Source organism: Gracilinanus agilis, chromosome 1 (genome assembly GCF_016433145.1).
Source record: "Gracilinanus agilis isolate LMUSP501 chromosome 1, AgileGrace, whole genome shotgun sequence".
Lineage (NCBI taxonomy): Eukaryota > Metazoa > Chordata > Mammalia > Didelphimorphia > Didelphidae > Gracilinanus > Gracilinanus agilis.
In genome coordinates, this window is record NC_058130.1 from 219130418 (window position 1) to 219150452 (window position 20035).

At 37.3% G+C, this 20035-nt stretch overlaps 1 protein-coding gene across 1 annotated transcript in view; it reads left to right on the top strand.

Annotated features, from left to right (window-relative positions):
- Positions 1–20035, top strand: part of BAIAP2L1 (BAR/IMD domain containing adaptor protein 2 like 1) — a 123136-nt gene that overhangs the window by 81685 nt on the left and 21416 nt on the right. The window contains exons 6-12 of the mRNA XM_044678943.1: positions 4301–4438; positions 5196–5348; positions 6380–6547; positions 8400–8547; positions 10159–10366; positions 12679–12756; positions 13570–13750. Coding sequence (XP_044534878.1) covers positions 4301–4438; positions 5196–5348; positions 6380–6547; positions 8400–8547; positions 10159–10366; positions 12679–12756; positions 13570–13750 — 1074 coding nt within the window. The remainder of the gene's footprint in view (positions 1–4300; positions 4439–5195; positions 5349–6379; positions 6548–8399; positions 8548–10158; positions 10367–12678; positions 12757–13569; positions 13751–20035) is intronic.

The window sequence follows — 20035 nt, forward strand, 5'->3', positions numbered from 1 at the left end:
TTGTATATTAACTGTAGCATTTTCCTTTTTAATAAAGCAGATATTAAATTTTAGAAATTAATATTTTAAATGGATTAAAACATTATAGCAAAACACTTCAGAATAACTTAATAAGAAATCAGTTCAATCATCCCCAGAATACTGCTCTAATCCAATCAAATTCAGCAGACATTTGTTAAGTGCCTCTTCTGTACCCTCCAGGAGCACAGAAGTATATCTAGGAAAATTTGAAAAGGGATTGTGTACAATTAGGGGCCTCAGTAAAGGCTTCCTGTTGGAGAAAGCCCAGGAGCTGCCAAGTGAAGGAAAGTAGGGATTCTAAGAGGCAGAAGTGAGACAAGAGTATGCTTCTTCCATTTCTTTCCTTTCCTGGTGAGGCAGCTGAATGGAAGCCCATTGGACACAGCACAGGACTTAGAATCAGGAAGATCTGATTTCCAATATGATCTCTTAACATTTTTCCAAAAAAGTCATCCATCTGACTTTGCAACCCTGGGCAAATCATTTAATTCTATTTTCCTTACTTTTCTCAACTTTAAAATTAATATTAATATTATTGTTGGGATAAAATGGACACCCACCACCACCATCCCCTGGAAGGAGCAGGTGAAAACAATTTATTCCAGTAGCTAAGAAGCAGGTACTATGTAGTGCTTAGAACTTGGTTAGGCATTGAAGAAGCCATGGACATTCACTGTATCCTAAGCTATCACCAGTCTTGATTTTGTCTTGCCCCTGGACTTTGATGACTCTGGAAGGGAGAGTGAGGCCAGTGACTCTACCTCATTTAAATCCAATTTGTGCTCCGGTCAGAAGATCACCAGTAATATCATTTTGGTCCTCAAGATGAGAGATTTGTTGGGAGGTTTTTAAAGTGCTTAGCACAGTACTTCCTCTTTTCCCTTTCACCAATCTAAAGAAACACTTTTAGCCTTTTATCTTTGACCACAATGTCCAGGCTTTCACAAAGGACTTAGCATTCCTAGAACTGGACATTTCATTCCATCCCAAAATCTGTGTCCTTTATGCTCCTATAATTATACCATGGCAGCAGCCAAGCCAAGCTGTCCACTTAACCTTTCCCCTTTTTCTGTAATACAAAAAAATTGTCTTTTACTTTGTGGCCTTTGGGTTCCCAGTCCCCTTCTCTGAGCCCTTTCTAGCATTGCCCTTACATTACCTTTCCCAATACCCACCAGTTCCACTGCCCATGGTTTTTAATTTAATTCAGTTACTCACTAAAGATCTTTTGCAATCCTTTTGTTTCCTAAAGAGCAAGGGACTCCATTTATTAAATGGCCTTTCTTAGAGACCTGGTTCCCTCCAAATAACCCTCCCTTCCTTTCTAATATTGACTACTCTTTCTCTCATTCTCTGTCTTCACTGGTCTGAATTCCTTTTCCACGTGATTGCTATTTCTGGACTTCCTCTACGACCTTCACTAGTTACTATTATAAAGACTACCACTCTCCCTTCACTTAAATACACATTCTCCTTTCTTCCTCAAAGAGCCTTGTGCTATGCTTCATAGTCTTTCTCTCCTCTCAATCACTTTTACCATACTAGAAAACCTCACTCTGTATAATGATGCTTCCTCGGTCTACTCCTTTCTTATGGCTTATTCCTCCATTCTCCCTTAGCTATACACAGATGATCATACCCTTGGTCTTCTTGTCATCCACAAGGGATCCACTTTCAGCTTTTCAACCTGAAATGGATCACATCTTTTATCATTTCATCTTTCTCTATGCTTTATTCACAGTATCAATTCTAAGAGAGAAGAGTAACAAGAGCTAAACCATTAGAGTTAAATGACTTGCCCAAAGTCACACAGCTAGGAAGAATCTGAGGCCAGATTTGTACTCAATATTTAGACCTGGCTCTTATCCACTGAGACACCTAGCTTTCCCTACTTTTCAGTTCTAAATGATCTCTTCTTCCAGGCGCCCCCCCCCCCCATGTCTCTCATGATTCCAATAAGTCTTTCATTCAGGTGACAGGGTGATTTTTCAAAAGTATAAGTCTGACTACTGTCACCAACTGCTCAATGAGGTCTACTGGCTTCCATTCAGAGTGTTTCGTAACTTGACCCCTTTCTACATTGTCAGAGTTTTTAATACCTTACTCTCCTCTGCATATTCTTTATGTTTCAGGACCACTTCCCTATTTAATATTCCTCGAACATTAGGCACCATCTCCCATTTCCATGCCTTTGAACCAACTGGAAGAGTCTCACTCCTCAACTCAGCCTTAGTTTTCCTTACTCTTCAAAAATCAATCATCCCTTTCCAGTCTATTCCCATTTCCCCTACCTGCTAATACCTTCCTGTCTTGGAGGGCCTTCCATCTCCTCTTGATTGTAATTAATATTATTATTGTATTACATATCATTATTATATATTATAAAAATAAAGATTGTTTATATCTTGTCTCATTACACTAACATAATTACATTCTGAGGCAACAACTGTTTCCTTCCTTCCTTTCTTTTTTCCTTTTTTTCTTATTTCTAGCATTTAGCCCAGCACCCAGAATGTAAGTGCTCAATAAACACTTGTCTACTTAACTTGTCTTGACTTGACTCCTCCCACTTCTTTATTTATGAAGACTTTCAATAAAGAATGCCATAAAAGTAACTTTCCCTTTCAATGCAAAATAATAATAAGTTAGGGTTTCTCACCACTGAAAACGATTGCCCTTCATCACAGCATCATTAAACCAAGGACATATACAAAATGCCAAACACACGTATAACTCTACAAATAATGACAAAAGTAAAACTAAACTAAACTATGATCTTATTATTTCTTTAAAATATAAACTCAGGGTTTTTCTTTTCTTTCTATTGGTTTTTAATTGGGATGCAGAAAAGGGAAATAACGATGCAAAGTAGAAGAGAAGAGAAAGAAATTCCAAAGTAGGCAAAAACAAGCTGGACAGTTTTGAAAATAATATGTGGAATGTTGCATACTTCCCCCACCCCCCAAAAAAAAAGAAAATGAGCAGTATAAGATAGACTTTGCCATTTCATATACATCTTCTTTTTCTATTAATACTGGGGGGGCTGGATTTTTTACTGGCCTGTGTACTTTCACTGCTATGACAAAAAGCATGGCATAATAGATTGAGAAGGCAGCAAAACCTGGGCTCAAGTACTGCCTCTGACCCAAACTGGCTGGGTGACTCTGGACAAATCACTTAATCTCTCAATGCTCCAGGCAACTCTCCACAACTTGATGTTCCAGAGAAGGTGCTGGACTCCACTGGTAGAGGAAGCCCCTTCTTTCCAGAGTTCCCTCTACCAGGGAATCACAGGCCCAGATATCTCTATCTAAATGTACAGCAGCTGGCAAGGCCTCTCTGAAAAGGCAATATTTGCACTTCCTACATCAAAGGATTGTTGTGAAGAGCAGGCAAGAATGTTCATCACATCCTTTGTAACCACATAGGGCAAGACTAATGTAAATTAGCATTATCTTACCCCATTTCTAGAATAGCTGAACATTTGTTTACCAGAGAATCATTAGAAGTGCTACGAGGAGAAAAAGTATCAACTCTCCAGTAGACAGGCTAATTGAGCCACTGCTAGCGTGGATTCTTATTATTTCTTAATATATATTTGTACAGTGACAGCTAAGTAGCACAGTGGATAGAGCACCAGGCCTGGAGTCAGAAGGTCCCGGGTTAAAATCTGACTCTGACACTTCCAAGCTGTGTGACCCTGGGCAACATACTTAAAACCTTGATTACTTAGCTCTTGCAGCTCCTCTCAGAATTGATGCTAAGATAGAAAGTAAGGGTTTAAAAAAAAAAAACTCTTTGTGTGTGTGTGTGTGTGTGTGTGTGTGTGTGTGTGTGTGTGTGTTGAAGGTAGCATTAAAAATGAAGAGACATTTATTCTTACTTTCAGAGTTTTCTATCTAGCTGAGGGTTTAAAACATACAAATAAATCTTTAGATGCAGAATAATCTTTAGGCAACATTTACGTAGCACTTTATAACATACAAAATGCTTTCTTCACAACACAGACATTTTTCTACCCTTTTTGTAGATGAGAAAGTTGAGTTTTCCAAAAGTTAATTGACTTGCCCTGTGGCCATCTAATAAGTGGTAGAACCAGAACCTACATCTCCTCAAAGCAGTTTTTCCATTCCAAGAAGCAATTCTTTACCTCTCCACTATAATTATAAGGTGCTGCAGAGATGCAAAGTAGAGGACCTGGCCCTTCATTAAATGTTAATTGGCAGTGATAATTGGATAACCGTTTACATGGTGTTTTGGCATAATGTTTTAATTACAGGCAACTCTAAAGAGATACCAAACAGAACACAGAAGTAAATTAGATTCTTTGGAGAAATCTCAGGCAGAGTTGAAAAAGATTCGAAGGAAAAGTCAAGGTGGAAAAAATGCACTCAAGTATGAACATAAAGAAATCGAGGTAAATATGTTAGCTTCCTATCTTGTTTTTCTAATTTCACTTTGGAGGGGGTTGATTTTCTTTCTTTGGGTTTTTTGGCCAGCAGATGATTACTAGTAAATGGTAGCCTTGACCATCTCAAATATTTATCTACTAATATTCTATCTCATAGGATAAATGATGTACTAATTTGACATTGTTTAGAGCAATTAGTAACCAAAAGCCTACAGGCCATTGAATTTTCTATAGTTAAGGACAGTTCATAAGTAAACCCTAAAAATATTAGCATTGAGGGGGGTGGGGAGCAGCTAGGTGGTTCAGTGGATTGAGAGCTAGGCCTAGAGATGAGAGGTCCTAGGTTTAAATCTATCTTAAGATACTTACTAGCTATGTGACCCTGGCCAAGTCACTTAACCTCCATTGCCTAGCCCTTACTGCTCTTCTGCCTTGGAACCATACACAGTATTAATTCTCAGACAAAAGGTAAAGGTTTTAGAGAGAAAAACAATTGGCATTTTCTCCTGAACCTATATGACACCCAGTTTCACAATGAATTGCCTCAAAATAGGCTCTTAAATGGCCTCGTTGTTATATGATCCAAAAGGGCATCTATGTTTAACATTCACTATTTTCAAACCTTAAATTAAAAATAAATAACCGGTATTACCAAATGTCGAACTGTACATGTTGAACTTGTATTGTGAATTTAGATTCTATGATCTGGAGAGCTTAATTATTATCATTATTATCTGTATATAATTGCCATTTATTTCCTTAGTATGTAGAAACTGTCACTTCTCGTCAGAGTGATATCCAGAAATTTATTGCGGATGGCTGCAAAGAAGCTCTCCTGGAAGAGAAAAGGCGATTCTGCTTTCTGGTCGACAAACACTGCTCTTTTGCCAGTCACATAAATCACTATCACCTACAGGTAGGTATAAAAGGCAATAAAACTGTGACAACGCTAGCAATCTTGCTCCCAATTTATTTGCCAATAGAATTCAACTTACATAGGACAATGACATTATGTATTTGGGTTTGGAAGGGACTTTAGAAGCCAAGTCATCTAGTCCAACCCCTTCTTTTTATAACTGGGGAAAATGAGACCTTGGAAAGTTGCATGACATTATCAAGGTCATACCAAAAAAAAAAAAAAATAGGCAGTAGAGGTAGAATTGAACTCAGTCCTCTTGACTCAAGAGCCCATCCTTGGGGGCAGCTTAAGTGGTTCAGTGGATTGAGAGCCAGACCCAGAGATAAGAAGTTCATGGGTTCAAATCTGGCTTGGTGACCCTAGACAAGCCACTTAACTTCCATTGTCTGATCCTTACCACTCTTCAGCTTTGAAACCAATACTCAGTATTGATTCTAAGATGGAAGGGAAAAGTTGGGGGGGAGAAAAAAACTTTAGAAAATATTTTTATATTTGCTGTGGTACTCAGTACAGTACTGAATATTTTTGTTGTTTTTCAGGCTTATTTGATTCTAAGTGACCCCATTTAGGATTTTATCAGCCCAGATACTGAAGTGGTTTGCCATTTATACAGGTGGTGAAACTGAGGCAAACAGGCCTAAGTGACTTGCCCTGGATTATACAAATAAGTGTCTGAGGGCAGATTTGAACTAGGGTCTTCCTGACTCTAGCCTTATGCTCTCTCCACTTTGCCATCAATAAATGTTGCATTGAATTCAATGCCGATGTCCCTTTGAGTGAGTGTTGGTATAGTCATGAGTGACAAAGGCAGTATCTTGGGTATCTGAACCAGAAGCTAGAAGGCAGGCAACTGTGCAATAGTGGTCTGATCTCTTAACCTCTGAGCTGTAGATTCTTGGTCCACAGAATGAGGGGCTTGGACTCAATGATCTCCAAATCCCCTTCCAGCTCTCTGTCTGATCACTGTATGAGATATCTTATTTTTCACCAAGTACCTTTAACTCTTGGTTTCTTTTTTGGTTTTACAGTCTGCAGAATTACTCGATTCTAAACTACCTAAGTGGCAGGAAACTTGTAGTGATGCCACCAAAGTGCCAGAGAAGATCATGAATATGATCGAAGAAATAAAGACGCCAGGTTCCACCCCAGTATCAGGAACACCTCAACCTTCACCAATGATAGAAAGAAGCAACATGGTGGGTACTTTTACTTCCGTTTCTTACATCGGGATAAGCCTATCATTATGTGTCTAGGCGTAGCTTTTTCTAGAAGTCAGTCTAACCCAAGAGATATGGAGGTATAACATAGAACACTGGAATTGGAATAAAAAAGATTTGGGTCCTGCTTCTGATACATGATGCTGAGCAAGTCAGTTAACCTCAGGTTCCTTAACTATAAAAATGAGGAGGTTGGACTGGATGGTCTCTGGGTTCTTCCCTGCTCTATTTAGTGGGTAGCTAGAGGGCAAAGTGGATAAAGAGCCAGGCCTGGGGGCAGCTGGGTAGCTCAGTGGATTGAGAGTCAGGCCTAGAGATGGGAGGTCCCAGGTTCAAATCCAGCCTTAGACACTTCTCAGCTATGTCACCCTGGGCAAGTCACTTAACCCCCATTGCCTAGCCCTTACCACTCTTCCACCTATGAGCCAATGCACAGAAGTTAAGGGTTTAAAAAAAAAAAAAAAAAAAAAAAAAAAAGAGCCAGGCCTGGAATCAGGAGGATCTGGGTTCAAATCCAGCCTCAGATAAAAAAAAATTTAGCTGCTCTCTCTGGAATGCTATCCACATCTAGAGAAAGAGAGATGGGAGTAGAAATCCAGAAGAAAGCAAATGATTTATCACTTGTTTATATATGTATATAGGATTTGGGGTTTGGTTTTAAAAGATTATTACAGGGGGCAGCTGGGTAGCTCAGTGTATTGAGAGTCAGGCCTAGAGACAGGAAGTCCTGAGTTCAAAGCTGGCCTCAGACACTTCCCAGCTGTTTGACCCTGGGCAAGTCACTTGACCCCCATTGCCCACCCTTACCACTCTTCCACCAAGGAGCCAATACACAGAAGCCAAGGGTTTAAAAAATTAAAAAAAAAAGAAAAATATTATTACAAAAATGAATAATATAGAAATAGATTTTGAGTGATAATATATGTGTAACCCAGCGAAATTGCTTGTCAACTCCAGTAAGGAGGAGGAAAGAGGGAAGAGAGACAACAAGAATCTTGTAACTGGGAAAAATTTAAATTAAAAATGTTTTTAAACTGTTCTTTCTAAAAGGACCCTTTCATTCCTTCTACCTCTTCCTTTAACCCAAGTTGTTTGTTTATTTTTTTTTTAACCCTTACCTTCTGCTTTAAAATCAGTCCTGTGTATTGGAGCATCTAACTAGCCCAAACATTTAACAATTTTTTTTTTAATCTTAAAGACTTAGGTTCAAGTTCTGCCTCTTACACATATTGACAATATGACCCAAGCCTGTTAACCTCCCAGGCTCTTAAATAATCTAATTAAGTTTTTAGTTACCAATCTCTGCATTGAAAAAGGGAACTTCCTCACTAGAAGTTTCCAATACCAATAAAATCACAGTTGTCTGGTCCAAATCAAAGTAATAACAATAATGCTCCAGGTTCAAGTCAGGTTTTCCAATAAAGACTTAAAAAACATTTGATCAGCCAAGAAGCATGTATTAAATTCCTACTATGTGCCAGGTACTAGGGATACAGACACAAAGAAACGATCACCATCCAGTTCAATCTTTTCAGGATAACTTCCTTGTGTTAGAATCCCAAACATCTATGACTTTTGCAAAAACTTGAATGTATTGCTTACACAGTTAACATCTTCACATGTTGTAAGAGTCCAGGATAAAGGGTCATCTTCTGGCTTTGGGGATTACCTGTGGGTGGCTTGCAGCTTCACCTTAAGCAACCTAGTCATGTCCAAAATTAATAGAACTTTACTGATAACACAAAATTAACATCCATGCTCTTTTTATAGGGCAGTTAATTCAATATCACTACTCTTAATCAATTAATGTCATATTAATTATTATTCACAGGTTGGGGAACATTATGACACTATCCCTAAGTATTCACCAAAGATGCCCCCAGTTTCTTCAGCCAGAGCGTATGCTAGTCCTCTAGCTGACATGTTTACCAACCCAGCGACCATCCCAAAGACTTCAGAAAGATTAAATAATACAGCTGGTAAGGAATTTGATTGTAGTCTTTTTGAAACAATACTGTAATTATACTCCATGAATACTTTCCACAAAATATGTAAGAGTTGCAATGAAAAGTAGAAATGTATCTAATGCCAACATGAAAATTGGATTTAGAGAATTAATTCTTCAAAACAAAGGTCCAGTACTATTCATAAAAAGCGTTCTGATTAGTGTCACACTGGTTGCTTTGTGATAAATGCTAAATTTATACACCGATAGATGCTTAAGGGCTGGGAAGAAATGAGCATTTTTAAAAATACTTAACATGCAAAGGACTGTACTGCCCCATCCATTGCTCTGTATTCAGTACCCTTATATTCTAAATCTTCATTGAACAAAGCTTTCCTTAAGTTTCGACTATGTCCAGGGCACTGTGGCAGACAAAGATCAAAACAAAACATATGCTTGCCCTCAAGGAACTTGCTTTCTACTGGAGAGATTCACATTCTGGGAACATAAGCTATAGCCAATGATATAATGATATTGTATTTACAATGAAGCATTCTAAGACAGGTTTCAGATTATAAATTCTCAGACTAGTACTCCTTTCACCAGTAGGCTCAGAATTCAAATAAGTGTTTTTCATCTTTTTAAGCTAAGAATCATGTGTGCTTTAGGGGCAGTTTTAGATGGCTTTCCCAAATGATTAATTCACTGCAGCCAAGATTATTAAACAGTTCTGAAAATTAAAAACCTAAATGTTAACTTGCATTTTCAGCCCTAAGCATACAAGAATTAATTGTTGCTCGAAGATTATTAAGCTCTGTAGGTCATGATCCCTTTCCTTTTCCTCTACCCTCAGTCCACTTTTGGAGACCTACCCCAAATCAAATTGACAAAAAATCAACTGTATATGTAAGAAATAGGACAAGATTTGGACTTTGAAGTAGTTGGGAGAAAGACGAGCATAGGAAATCTTTAGAATGACTATTGATTGAGAGAAATCTGTATGCCAAGAATATTCTGTAGTCTTTTGCCTTTGAGAAATGCTACAAACAGTAATGGGTTAGAATGTATAATTAAAATACTATATATAGGATTCATATTCATGTGACTTCGATTTTCTGGTTTGGACAAGTATTCTTTTTTCTTTTTTTTTTTTTTTAGCACCTCAAAAACAAATCTTTCATTGAGATTTTTGCATTGTAGTTTTCAAATTTAGCATGTGTTGTGTCCTTTGAATGTGATTAAAGTACAGGGAACAGGGAACATAGAGTAAAAAAAAACTTTCTTGCCATCTGGAAGTAGAGTAGTTTGGGTTACAAAAAGAATGACCATGAGCAAAATCAGATTGGCAAACTGAACAAGAAGGTTTGGGTTTGCTTTAATGACCTGGGGAAAATATTTGTGGTCTGGGGGGGGAAATTCCTCTGGCCATATTTCTTTCTTTTCCCTCATACCTTAAGGCTGATACTGATCAGAACTATTGTGAAAAGCCAGCCAGTAACTCACTTGGATAGCTTAGGATCATTGGCAAGGGTTACAATAAGTGGCTTGGGGATTCCACTGACTTGAACCTGGCCTATATTATGTTTAAAACAATTTAATGTTTTATTGTATTGATTAACCATCAATGTTAAATTCATTTTAACAGATAATTCAGAGGATCCCAGTTTACAGCGATCTATTTCTGTAGCAACAGGATTAAACATGATTAAAAGGCAAAAAGTGAGAACAATCTTCCCGCATACTGCTGGAAGTAACAAGACGTTGCTTAGCTTTGCACAGGGAGACATCATCACGTTGCTCATCCCAGAGGAAAAAGATGGCTGGCTGTATGGAGAACATGACCACTCTAAAGTGTAAGTGTATGAGTTGTGTGCAGGATGGTTACACAGGAATTTAGAATAAATGTAACCTAAAGTAATTGTGATATCATTTGGAAAAATCCTGGTAGATGACTGCTACAGAGAAATTTAGCAATCAAAAGTAAGATTTTGGAAAATTCACTTTACCCCAAATGCTCTAAGAAACCCTTTGGACTATAATAAGTGTCTGCAAAGGTGGGCTAATATGAATTATCAGAATTATCCAAGAGTTGTATACTAAGGAAATTGCAGGTCCAGTCCCTATAAACTTATGCCCTGTAATAAGTCAACAAAATGTGGGCACAGAGGATAGAGGATAGAACTCTAAGCCTGAAGTCAGAAGGAACTGGGTTCAAATATGGCCTCAGATACTTCCTAGTTGTGTGGCCCTGGTCAAGTCACTTATCCCCATTTGCCTAGCCCTTTTCCTTCTGTCTTAGACTTTTTACTACAAAAAGTAAGAGTTATTTTTTCTTAAATATCTTTATATGCAGAAAAGCCATATAGTTCCAAGCAGTGGTTTCAACAGAGGCAGTGTAAACAATTGCCTCAGAACTCTAGAAGCAGCCCCCCAATTTTTAATCTGAGGGAGCCAAGAGTTTCCAAGAAAAGAAAAAGAAAAGTAATTGCTTTGGGCCTGATTCTCTTTAAATTCTGAAGCACTTTCTTTTTAAAAAAAACTTCATGAGAATGCCAATCTTGCTAACAGTTATTTCTTCTAATGTTGTCCTACAAAGCAATAAATTGTCCCAGTGCAACAAAGGCAGCATTTTTAGTCAACAGTAGCATTTTAGTAGCTTTGTTCATGAGGGTCATTGTATCAGAGGCTCGATACTCTTTGGTAGTGGTGATATTGTCATCCCTATTTTACCAGTGAATAAACTCAGACTCTTGAAGTCAGTGTAGTGCAGTGGGAAGTTTGTTGGGTCAAGAGGCTCCTTAATTCAAATCCCAGCTCTGTGATTTACTGTCTGTGTGACCCTGAGCAAATTACTTAGTCTCTTCTAGACCAAGTTTTATCTGTAAAATGAAGGAATTAAATTAGGTGCAACAACACACACACACACACACACACACACACACGTTTTTTTCAATCTGAGTTTTGCATACTTCTCTCAGTATTTTGTAAAGTACTCCCCAAACTCAATTTTTTTTAAGCCTAATACCTTCTGTCTTAGAATCAATACTCAGTTTTGATTCCAAGGCAGAAGAGCAATAAGAGATAGGGAATTTGGGGGTTAAGTGACTTTTCTAGGCCACCCAGCTAGGAAGTATGTGTCTGAGGACACATTTGAACCCAGGACCTCCAGTTCTGGTACTCTATCTACTTAGCCACCTAGCTTCCCCCTAAAATGATAATTGATAATACTTATTTGGGGCCTATTGTGTCCAAGATACTAGGCTAGGCACAACATTGATGAGAAAAAGACAATGCCTTTCTTTGAGGAGTTCACAACTATTTGCAGAATAAGACATGTTTCCAATGATGGAAAATAATAAGAGCTGACATGGATTGCCCCTTTCCAGATGATAAAGCATTTTATACATAGTAGATGCATGTATACATATGTATGGATAATAATTTTATCTCCTAAATATAATACAAGGCAAAATATGTTACGTCCTAGAAAAAAGAGACACAAGGTGTTACAACAGTTAAGAAGAGAAAGAATTATATTAGAATGCTTACCATCTCAGCAAGCAGGGAGAGAAAGGAGGGAGAAAATTCAGGGCTCAAAAAAAAATTTCTTTTAACAAATGTTAAAATTGTTTAAGTTCTCAGGGGAAAAAAGAGGGAGAATTGATAGAGGAATGTGGAGGAGGTGACATTTCAGAAGTGCCCTAAAAGTTAGGGAGGTAGATTTTTGACAGGGATACATTAAAGGGAGGGCATTTCAGACAAAGAAACTTCACTAGAAGAGGCATAAAGGCAGAAGACAGAGTATATTGAATAATTCAAGTTGGCCAGAAAGTAGATTCAGCTGGGGAACACTATAGCTGTCAATAAAGTCAGGAGGATGTGTCCAAATTCCACCTCAGACTTGCCTCTCAGCATGTTTTTCTCCTCTGTAAAAGGAGTTAGTAATAACTGCAATACTTAATTCACAGGGACATTGTAAGGATCAAATATATAAAGTGCTTGGCAAACCTTTTAAAGGACTACATAAAAATTTGTTACCAAAAAGCAATGTTACCCATTATTTTTCACCTCAGATCTTTTTTTTCCCCAATAATCAAAGATTTATGGTAAATTATTTGATTACAAATAAAATTCAAATGAAAATATGTTTTCTCCTTTGCTATAGGAGGGGCTGGTTTCCATTATCATATACAAAGCCACTAGAAGAAAATGAGGAATTTACACCAAATGTGCCAACTCCCAGGTAACAATTTGAGTTATGAATTGTATTTCACTATGCAAAATACCCTCTTTGCCTGAAAGCTTTATTATCCATTATTTCTCCCAGCATATTCATTATTCACTACCACATAGAGACTCATTGCATGTTAAATAGTAATAAAAATCAACTTTTAAGTTGTTATTACTATTTTGTAATTTTTTTTACCTTGCATTTATATAATTCTTTTCCTTAAACCTTCCACAACATGAAATAGCACCTCAAGTCCAGATTGCCTAAATAGGAGAGGAAATCAGTCATAGATCAAGACATTAGAAAGAAGGCACATAGTAATGCATAATATCTGGGAAAAATTTTTTTAATTCATCTTAATTATTGATCTCCCTCATAGATTTCTTCAGCACCTAATATGTTCTGAAGATGCCCTTAACAAAATAAATTAGAAGGATAATAAGCATCATAGAAAATAATAAAACTATTATACTTCTAAAGATAGTGCTACTAGTTTAAAAACAAACAAATTAGGGCAGTTTGTTACTGGCAGTACTAAATTCAACTGCCATTCGTCATTTGTCAGCTGCTCTAACGTTGTCTTTCTAGAAATCCTCCAGATATTATAGGTTGTTAAGAGATCACTCTCTTATCCATAATGTTTTTTCAGGACTTCTTAAATGTCTTCTTACAAGTTCTCTCAATATACAGTCCTTGCCTTTTTACTTTGCATATAAATTTAGTGCAGATTCTAGTCACTAGGTATAAAAGCTTTGATGTTAAAACAGAAAGTTGATTCAATATATTTCTCTTCCCACCCTCCTCCCCTTTGTTTTTGGTTTATAGCCCTGCACCTGTTAGAAGCATCAGTACAGTGAACTTAGCAGAAAAAAGTAATGTTGTCATCCCACCTCCTGATTATCTAGAATGTTTGTCTGGAGTTGCTGCTGCAGATAAAAAGATAGACACTTCTTTGAAAAGTTCTACATTTAAGCCACCAGCACCCAAACCAGAAATCACATCTCCTGTGAGTAAAACTAACACCCATTTGAACAGCGAAAAACGTATTCTCTAAAGTCAGACGGATTTCACCTCTTAACACAATGAAGTCATTCCTACCTAGATTTTATTCTATTGCAGAACTTTTAGTGGTATCTAATGAGGAGGAATGTTTTCTCAGTACCTACCTTCCAAGTCCTCCTTTGTTCTACAAGCTTTCTCTTAAATAATTATTTTGTTATCTTTTTTTAACCCTTTACTTTCTGTCTTAGAATCAATACTAAGTCGTAGTTCCTAGGCAGGAGAGCAGTAAAACAGGTTAGACAATGGGAGCTAAGTGACTTGCCCAGGGTCACACAGTTGGGAAGTGTCTGAGACCATATTTGAACCCAAGACCTCCCATCTCTGGGCGTGGCTCTCAGTCCCCTGAGCCACTTAGCTGCCCCTCTCATATTATCTTTTTAATTGTTTTTGCACTATTATTCTCCTGCTTGCCAGATTTCATATATACATCAAAGTATCAAAGCTCTTCATATGTTCTCGTTGTAGGCCATGCATGTACTCTGATCCTTTGACTATCTAGTTACCTTTCTTTGGCTGTTCTTCCCTTTTCCAATTTTATTTTTCTGTACAGCTACTTTATTTGTACATCTTGTTAAAATTTATGTCTACCCATGTCACTTTTGCCTACATAAAATCATTTTTATTGTTCTTCACATTGGCTCTCTAAAGTCTCTTTTTAGCAGTTATTTTTCAATTGGGTCCAACTTTGTTGACCTCGTTTAGGATTTTCTTGGTGAAGATTCAGAAGTGGTTTGCTGTTTCCTTCTCCAATTCATTTTGCAAATGAGGAAACTGAGGCAAACAGGGTTCTCCCCCTCCCACCCTCCAGATCGCACAGCTAGTATGTATCTGAGGCCAGATTGGAACTCATGAAAATAAGTCTTCCTGACTCCAGTGCTGTATCCACTGTGCCACCTACCTGCTATCCTTATCTGACTAGGGAAAAACTAAAAATTTAAAGAAGATGAAGAATATCTAGTGATTCCTTCCTGTCCTGGGGGCATTGGAAATCTCTGTGTTGGTCAGTCACCTTTAAAGTCTTACTCCTCTGCTGCTTGCTGCCCTTTTTTTCCCCATAAGGCAAATTCTGTCTGTTATATTAAATGAGGAAATGACTGGTATAGTGAAAAAAGCAATAGATTCCCAAATTCAAATCCCAGCCCTGCTACTTACCACTTGTGTACATTAGAACCTCAATCATTAGTGTGTGTGTGCATGGTTTCTAAAAACTGAAAATTATTTTAGTCTGATTTTCATTCCATCAAGAATCTAAATTGATTGCAATGATCTGGTATAATTCTGAAAGACTTATGATAGGGAATGCTATTCACCTCCAGAGAAAGAACTGTTGGACTTGGATAGCTAGGAATCAAAGCATACTATCTTTCATATATTTTGTATTTACAGTTTTATTTTGGGGTTTTGGTGTGTATGTGTGTGCTCTTACAACAACAACCAATGTGGACTGTGTTTTGCATGATAATAAACGTATGGCCCAGATCAAACGGAAGGAGATGGTTTGGATCTTATGATTTTGGAACACATAAGTTAAAAATTACAACATGTAAACGTGAAAAAAAGAAGAAACTAAATTGAAGCCTAGCCTTTGTTATTCTTCTATTTTAGAATTGATACCAAGGCAGAAAATAAAGGGGTATAAGGTTGAGGGTTTTGGGGGAGATAGGGAGAGAGAGAGTGAATGTTAATCAATTTAATAGCTCCTTTTAACATAAAAAAAATCATCAAGAATGTAAACATTCCTTCATTCAAAAAGCTTTTATTAAGCCCCTACTGTAGACACTGGAAATAAAATTTAAAAAAAAAATAGTCCCTGGTTTAGAAAAACCTTAGTAATCTTTAGTCCAAATCTGTCATTTCATAGATGAGGAAATTATAGTCCAGAGAGGTAAAATAATTCATGTACCCATGTTCATGCAGCTAGTAAATGTAGACCCAATTTTTCCTGACTCTTAACAACTCTTACCACACAAACTTATGAATTCTAATATAAGAAGGTTTCAAATGATTTAGGTGAGGGACCCAGCCCACTTCTGCTACTATTCTATTCGGAAAAACATGTATTCAGATGAGTAAATCTAAAACGTATACAAATACAAAGTAATTTCCAGTAGGGGAAGGTACTAGCCATTGGGAGACTCAGGAAGAGGTGTCCCAGGAGGTGTCCCTTAAGCTAAGGCTTGAAGGAAGCAAGAGATTCTATGAGATGTGAGTGTATTCTAGGCAACAAAGACTATCCTGCTAAGACAGAGATATGAGTATCTAGTTTTTTAATTGAGAATTTTTATTCCTTTTTTGTGTTTTTACTTTGTATATAAAGTGATGGTTAAGAGCATCTCTTGTATAATCCTTTTTATTTGAGTGAGTTTGGTTGAAAAGTACATAATAGTAGCTAGCATTTCTATAGCACTTTGAAGCTTGCAGAGCAATTAACGTATATTATCCAGTTTACAAACCCCTATGAAGTAAGTGTCATTAATATTCCCATTTTCTACATAACAACACTGAGGCTGAAAGGTAAAGTGACTTGCTCAGGGACACACAGCTAATAAATATATGAGACAGAATCTGATTCTTAAGTTGGGGTTTTGGCTTTAAAGGATTGTTCTATTGCAAAAATGAATAATATGGAAATAGGTATCAAGTGATAGCATGTTGTAAGACCATGTGACTAAGTTCTCCTTGACCATTTAAAAAGCCCACTCCACCCAAGCCCCGACAGGAAGACAAGAGAGCGAGAGGCGGGGCTACACCAAATTTATATCCTCCCTACATCAGCATGTAATGTAAGGAGAGTGAGGTGCTAGGAATTGTAGTTTTAGGGTAACAGATTCTAATTACACAATTTATATAACCTAATGGAATTGCTTAGCTGAACCTTCTGTGTTGTACCACCTAGCCACACAAATACACACTTACATATACCTTTGGACAAGTAGGTTGCCCAATAATTAGATAGCAGGGCTTGGAATCAGGAAGAATCAGCTTCATGAGTTCAGATCTGGCTTTAGACACTTATTAGCTCTGTGACTGTGGACTAGTCACTTAACCCTGTTTGCCTCAGTTTCCTCATCTGTAAAATGAGCTAGAGAAGAAAATGGCAAACCAATCTACTATCTCTGTCCAGAAAAACCTCCAAAATGGAGTCACTAAGAGTTGGACACAACTGAAATAACTGAACAACAATATAGTCACATATGTACATATATCCATGCCTATATCAGTATAGAGCAATAATTGTACATTCATTATTTGGCATCTGAGATCTAAATTTACATCTTACTTCCTGAATTTACCACATAACTAAGGAAGGAGATGATAAAAAGTGCTGGGATTACATAACTATTTAGTGTACTGAGTCTGAGTCCTGTAAAAGGTTTTATCTCCCTTTTTTTCCCCCTCTACTTCCTTGTGTGTATTTTGAATGGAGGAGTTCTGAGTATTTGTGTACCTTGTTGGAAGGCGATAGAACTAAGAAGGCTGGGGAGGCAAAAGGAAACAGAAAAAGTGAAGGTGTGTTTTCTTCTCCCTCCCACCCCCTGATCAGGAGCAGCCCTTTGTGTTGGGCTCCAGGCAGCTCACTGGATTGAGAACCAGTCCTAGAAATGGAAGGTCCTGGGTTCAAAAATGAATTCAGATACTTCCAAGCTGTGTGATTCTGGGCAAATTACATAGCCCTTATTGCCTAAGCTTTTACTGCTCTTTTGCCCAAGGACCGATTCACAGTATTGATTCTAAAATAGAAGGTCAGAGTTTTAAAAAAGAAAAAAAAAACCAGGAATGTGTATTATTATATATAATATAACATACATATTATATATATATTAGTCCATTATTTGGGTAAAATTTTCAGTAGCTTCTTAACGATGTTTAAATTTTTAGGATATAATCGGTATGCTATGTCTATACCTGTATGAATCAAAATAAATGCCCAGGTTTATGCAACATTGTTAATAAGTTGCATAAGATCAAAATATTGTACTGTAGAGACATTATTTCATCTCAATTTCTTTTTCTATTTTTAATAAAACTACCTCTTCCAGGGACAGACCAAAAATGTGCTATTGTTGTTCATAGTTGTTGGGAAATTATTGTTTTCTTTTCATCTGGAAGTTAATGAAGAGGGCAGGAATATTTCATGTTCTAAGTAATTATCAATTTAGTTTAGGGGGTTGGGAGGGAAAGCATAGGGTCCTTAGGGCTGGAGATATAACCTGTTAAAAGAGACAGGACAGGGAATTTGCATGGCCTAAGCGAGGCCTAAAAATTGGGCCTTCACTATAACATAAGAACAAGGCATAATAGCTTACTGGATGGAACACTGGACTTGAGAGTCTGAAAGACCTGGAGTGCAATCTTGCTTCAGTTAACTTATTAACTTTACTGACCTTAAGCAGATTACTTAAATCTCTAAGCCTCCCTTTCTCCATCTGTAAAATGGGGATAATAGTACCTAATTTGCAGAGTTGTTCTCAACCTCAAACATGAGAATATATATGTAAAGTGCTTAGAAAATCTTAAAGCTGTCTATAAATTTGAGCCATCATTTTTATCACAAATAATACTTAATGTACCACAGAATTTGGGGCACTTAAAATAATATGCACATTAAGTTTTTAAAACCTAGCATTCCGTGGTGAGTTTCATTGTGCTGCTTCTCCTTCTTTTTCATGCTTTATAGATGCCTATGATCAGCCCCTTTTCTGCCCAAAAGGGCCAAGAAATACTCCGAGATTTCATAGATTCTGAATGCTAATAACTGTTCCTTAAAGGCTTACTTAATCTGTGACTTTGCCTCTGTTCTATTTCTCTTGTTTTCCACATACAGAAGAATGAAAATAACTAATTTGTCCCCAGGATGGGAGAGCAATAATTGTGTTTTTAAATTGAAAATAATCATATAAAACTAAAGTACTTTGCCATTGGGGATAAATTATTCCTTGTTTTATGAAAATTACTTTGAGTTAACTTCACTAATTTAGAAAGTGATTTGTGCATTTGATGCAAAGTTTAAATCATTCTTGTCCTTGGAGGGGAGAAACTCATCCATGGGAGCTTTTGTGAAAAAACAGCCAGCAGTGAGTCAGTCTACATTTGTTATTTATTTAGCTGTTGTCTCCATGCTCAAGAGGTAACTCTTAATACAGTATTTCGCTGCTGTCCAGTTAAATGAAATGTTCTAAGGATGTAGCTGTCATCGACAATGGGTCATCAGCAATGAGGACAGAAAGAAAACAAAAGTTAGTCCAAAGGAAATAACTCCAACAGGTGAAATTACTGCTATTTATAATAACCAGCCTCTGGCAGAGACAGCAAGAGGCACATGATCTGTCTATCTTTGTCTCTGGAAGCCTGGGGAAGAATTGGATGTGCTTAAAGAAATGAAAGCAGGGAAAGTACAGATCATACAAAGTAGAACAATGAGGCATTCAAAGGCTTGATCCAGAATTTAACGGTCAAGGAACACTTATTATATAGATGAAGACAATACATAAATTACCTGGAGAACAGTCTTCCAAAGCCAATAGAGTTGGAGAGAGGAAGTGTTCAACTTTGTCAGGATGGGGGTGGTGTGGAGGGAAATGCCAAAATAAGATAATTATCTCCCCATTCCTAAGCCACAGCCTATCGATCAACTGAGGATGTTGGAAAGATAGGTCAGAATCAGGTTGAGCACTGGAGCATACACTTTACAATTATCTAGAAAACTCTCAAAGCCTTATATCCTCCAAAAAACTAACAAATTTACTTCTCACTGCACATATAGGTAACCGTTCAAATTCTTAAATTCACAGAAATGCTATGGAATGGAAGAAATCACCAAAACAAATCCTTCAAGAATTAGGAGAGTTCTCTGTTTCCAAGTATGAGTTCAGAAATTTAGAGCCAGAAAGGACCTTCGCAGCTTTTAATCCAACCCTTTCATATTCTAGTTGAAGAAACTGCAGCATAGGGATCTCAAGAGATTTGTCCAAGGTCACACAGTTAAGAAGTGGAAGAACCTGGGTCTTTTGACTCAATCTAGCATTTTTTCCACTGTACCTGTTAGAATGTTTGTTCTTAAACCTGTTCACCTAGAAAATATTGTCACTGCCCTGAGGGTAAGACCAAGACTAAAATATGACTGAATCTCAAAAATTTTCTCTGTCTCTCTCTCTCTCTCTGTCTCTGTCTATGTCTCTCTCTCTCTCTCTCTCTCTCTCTCTCTCTCTCTCTCTCTCTCTCTCACACA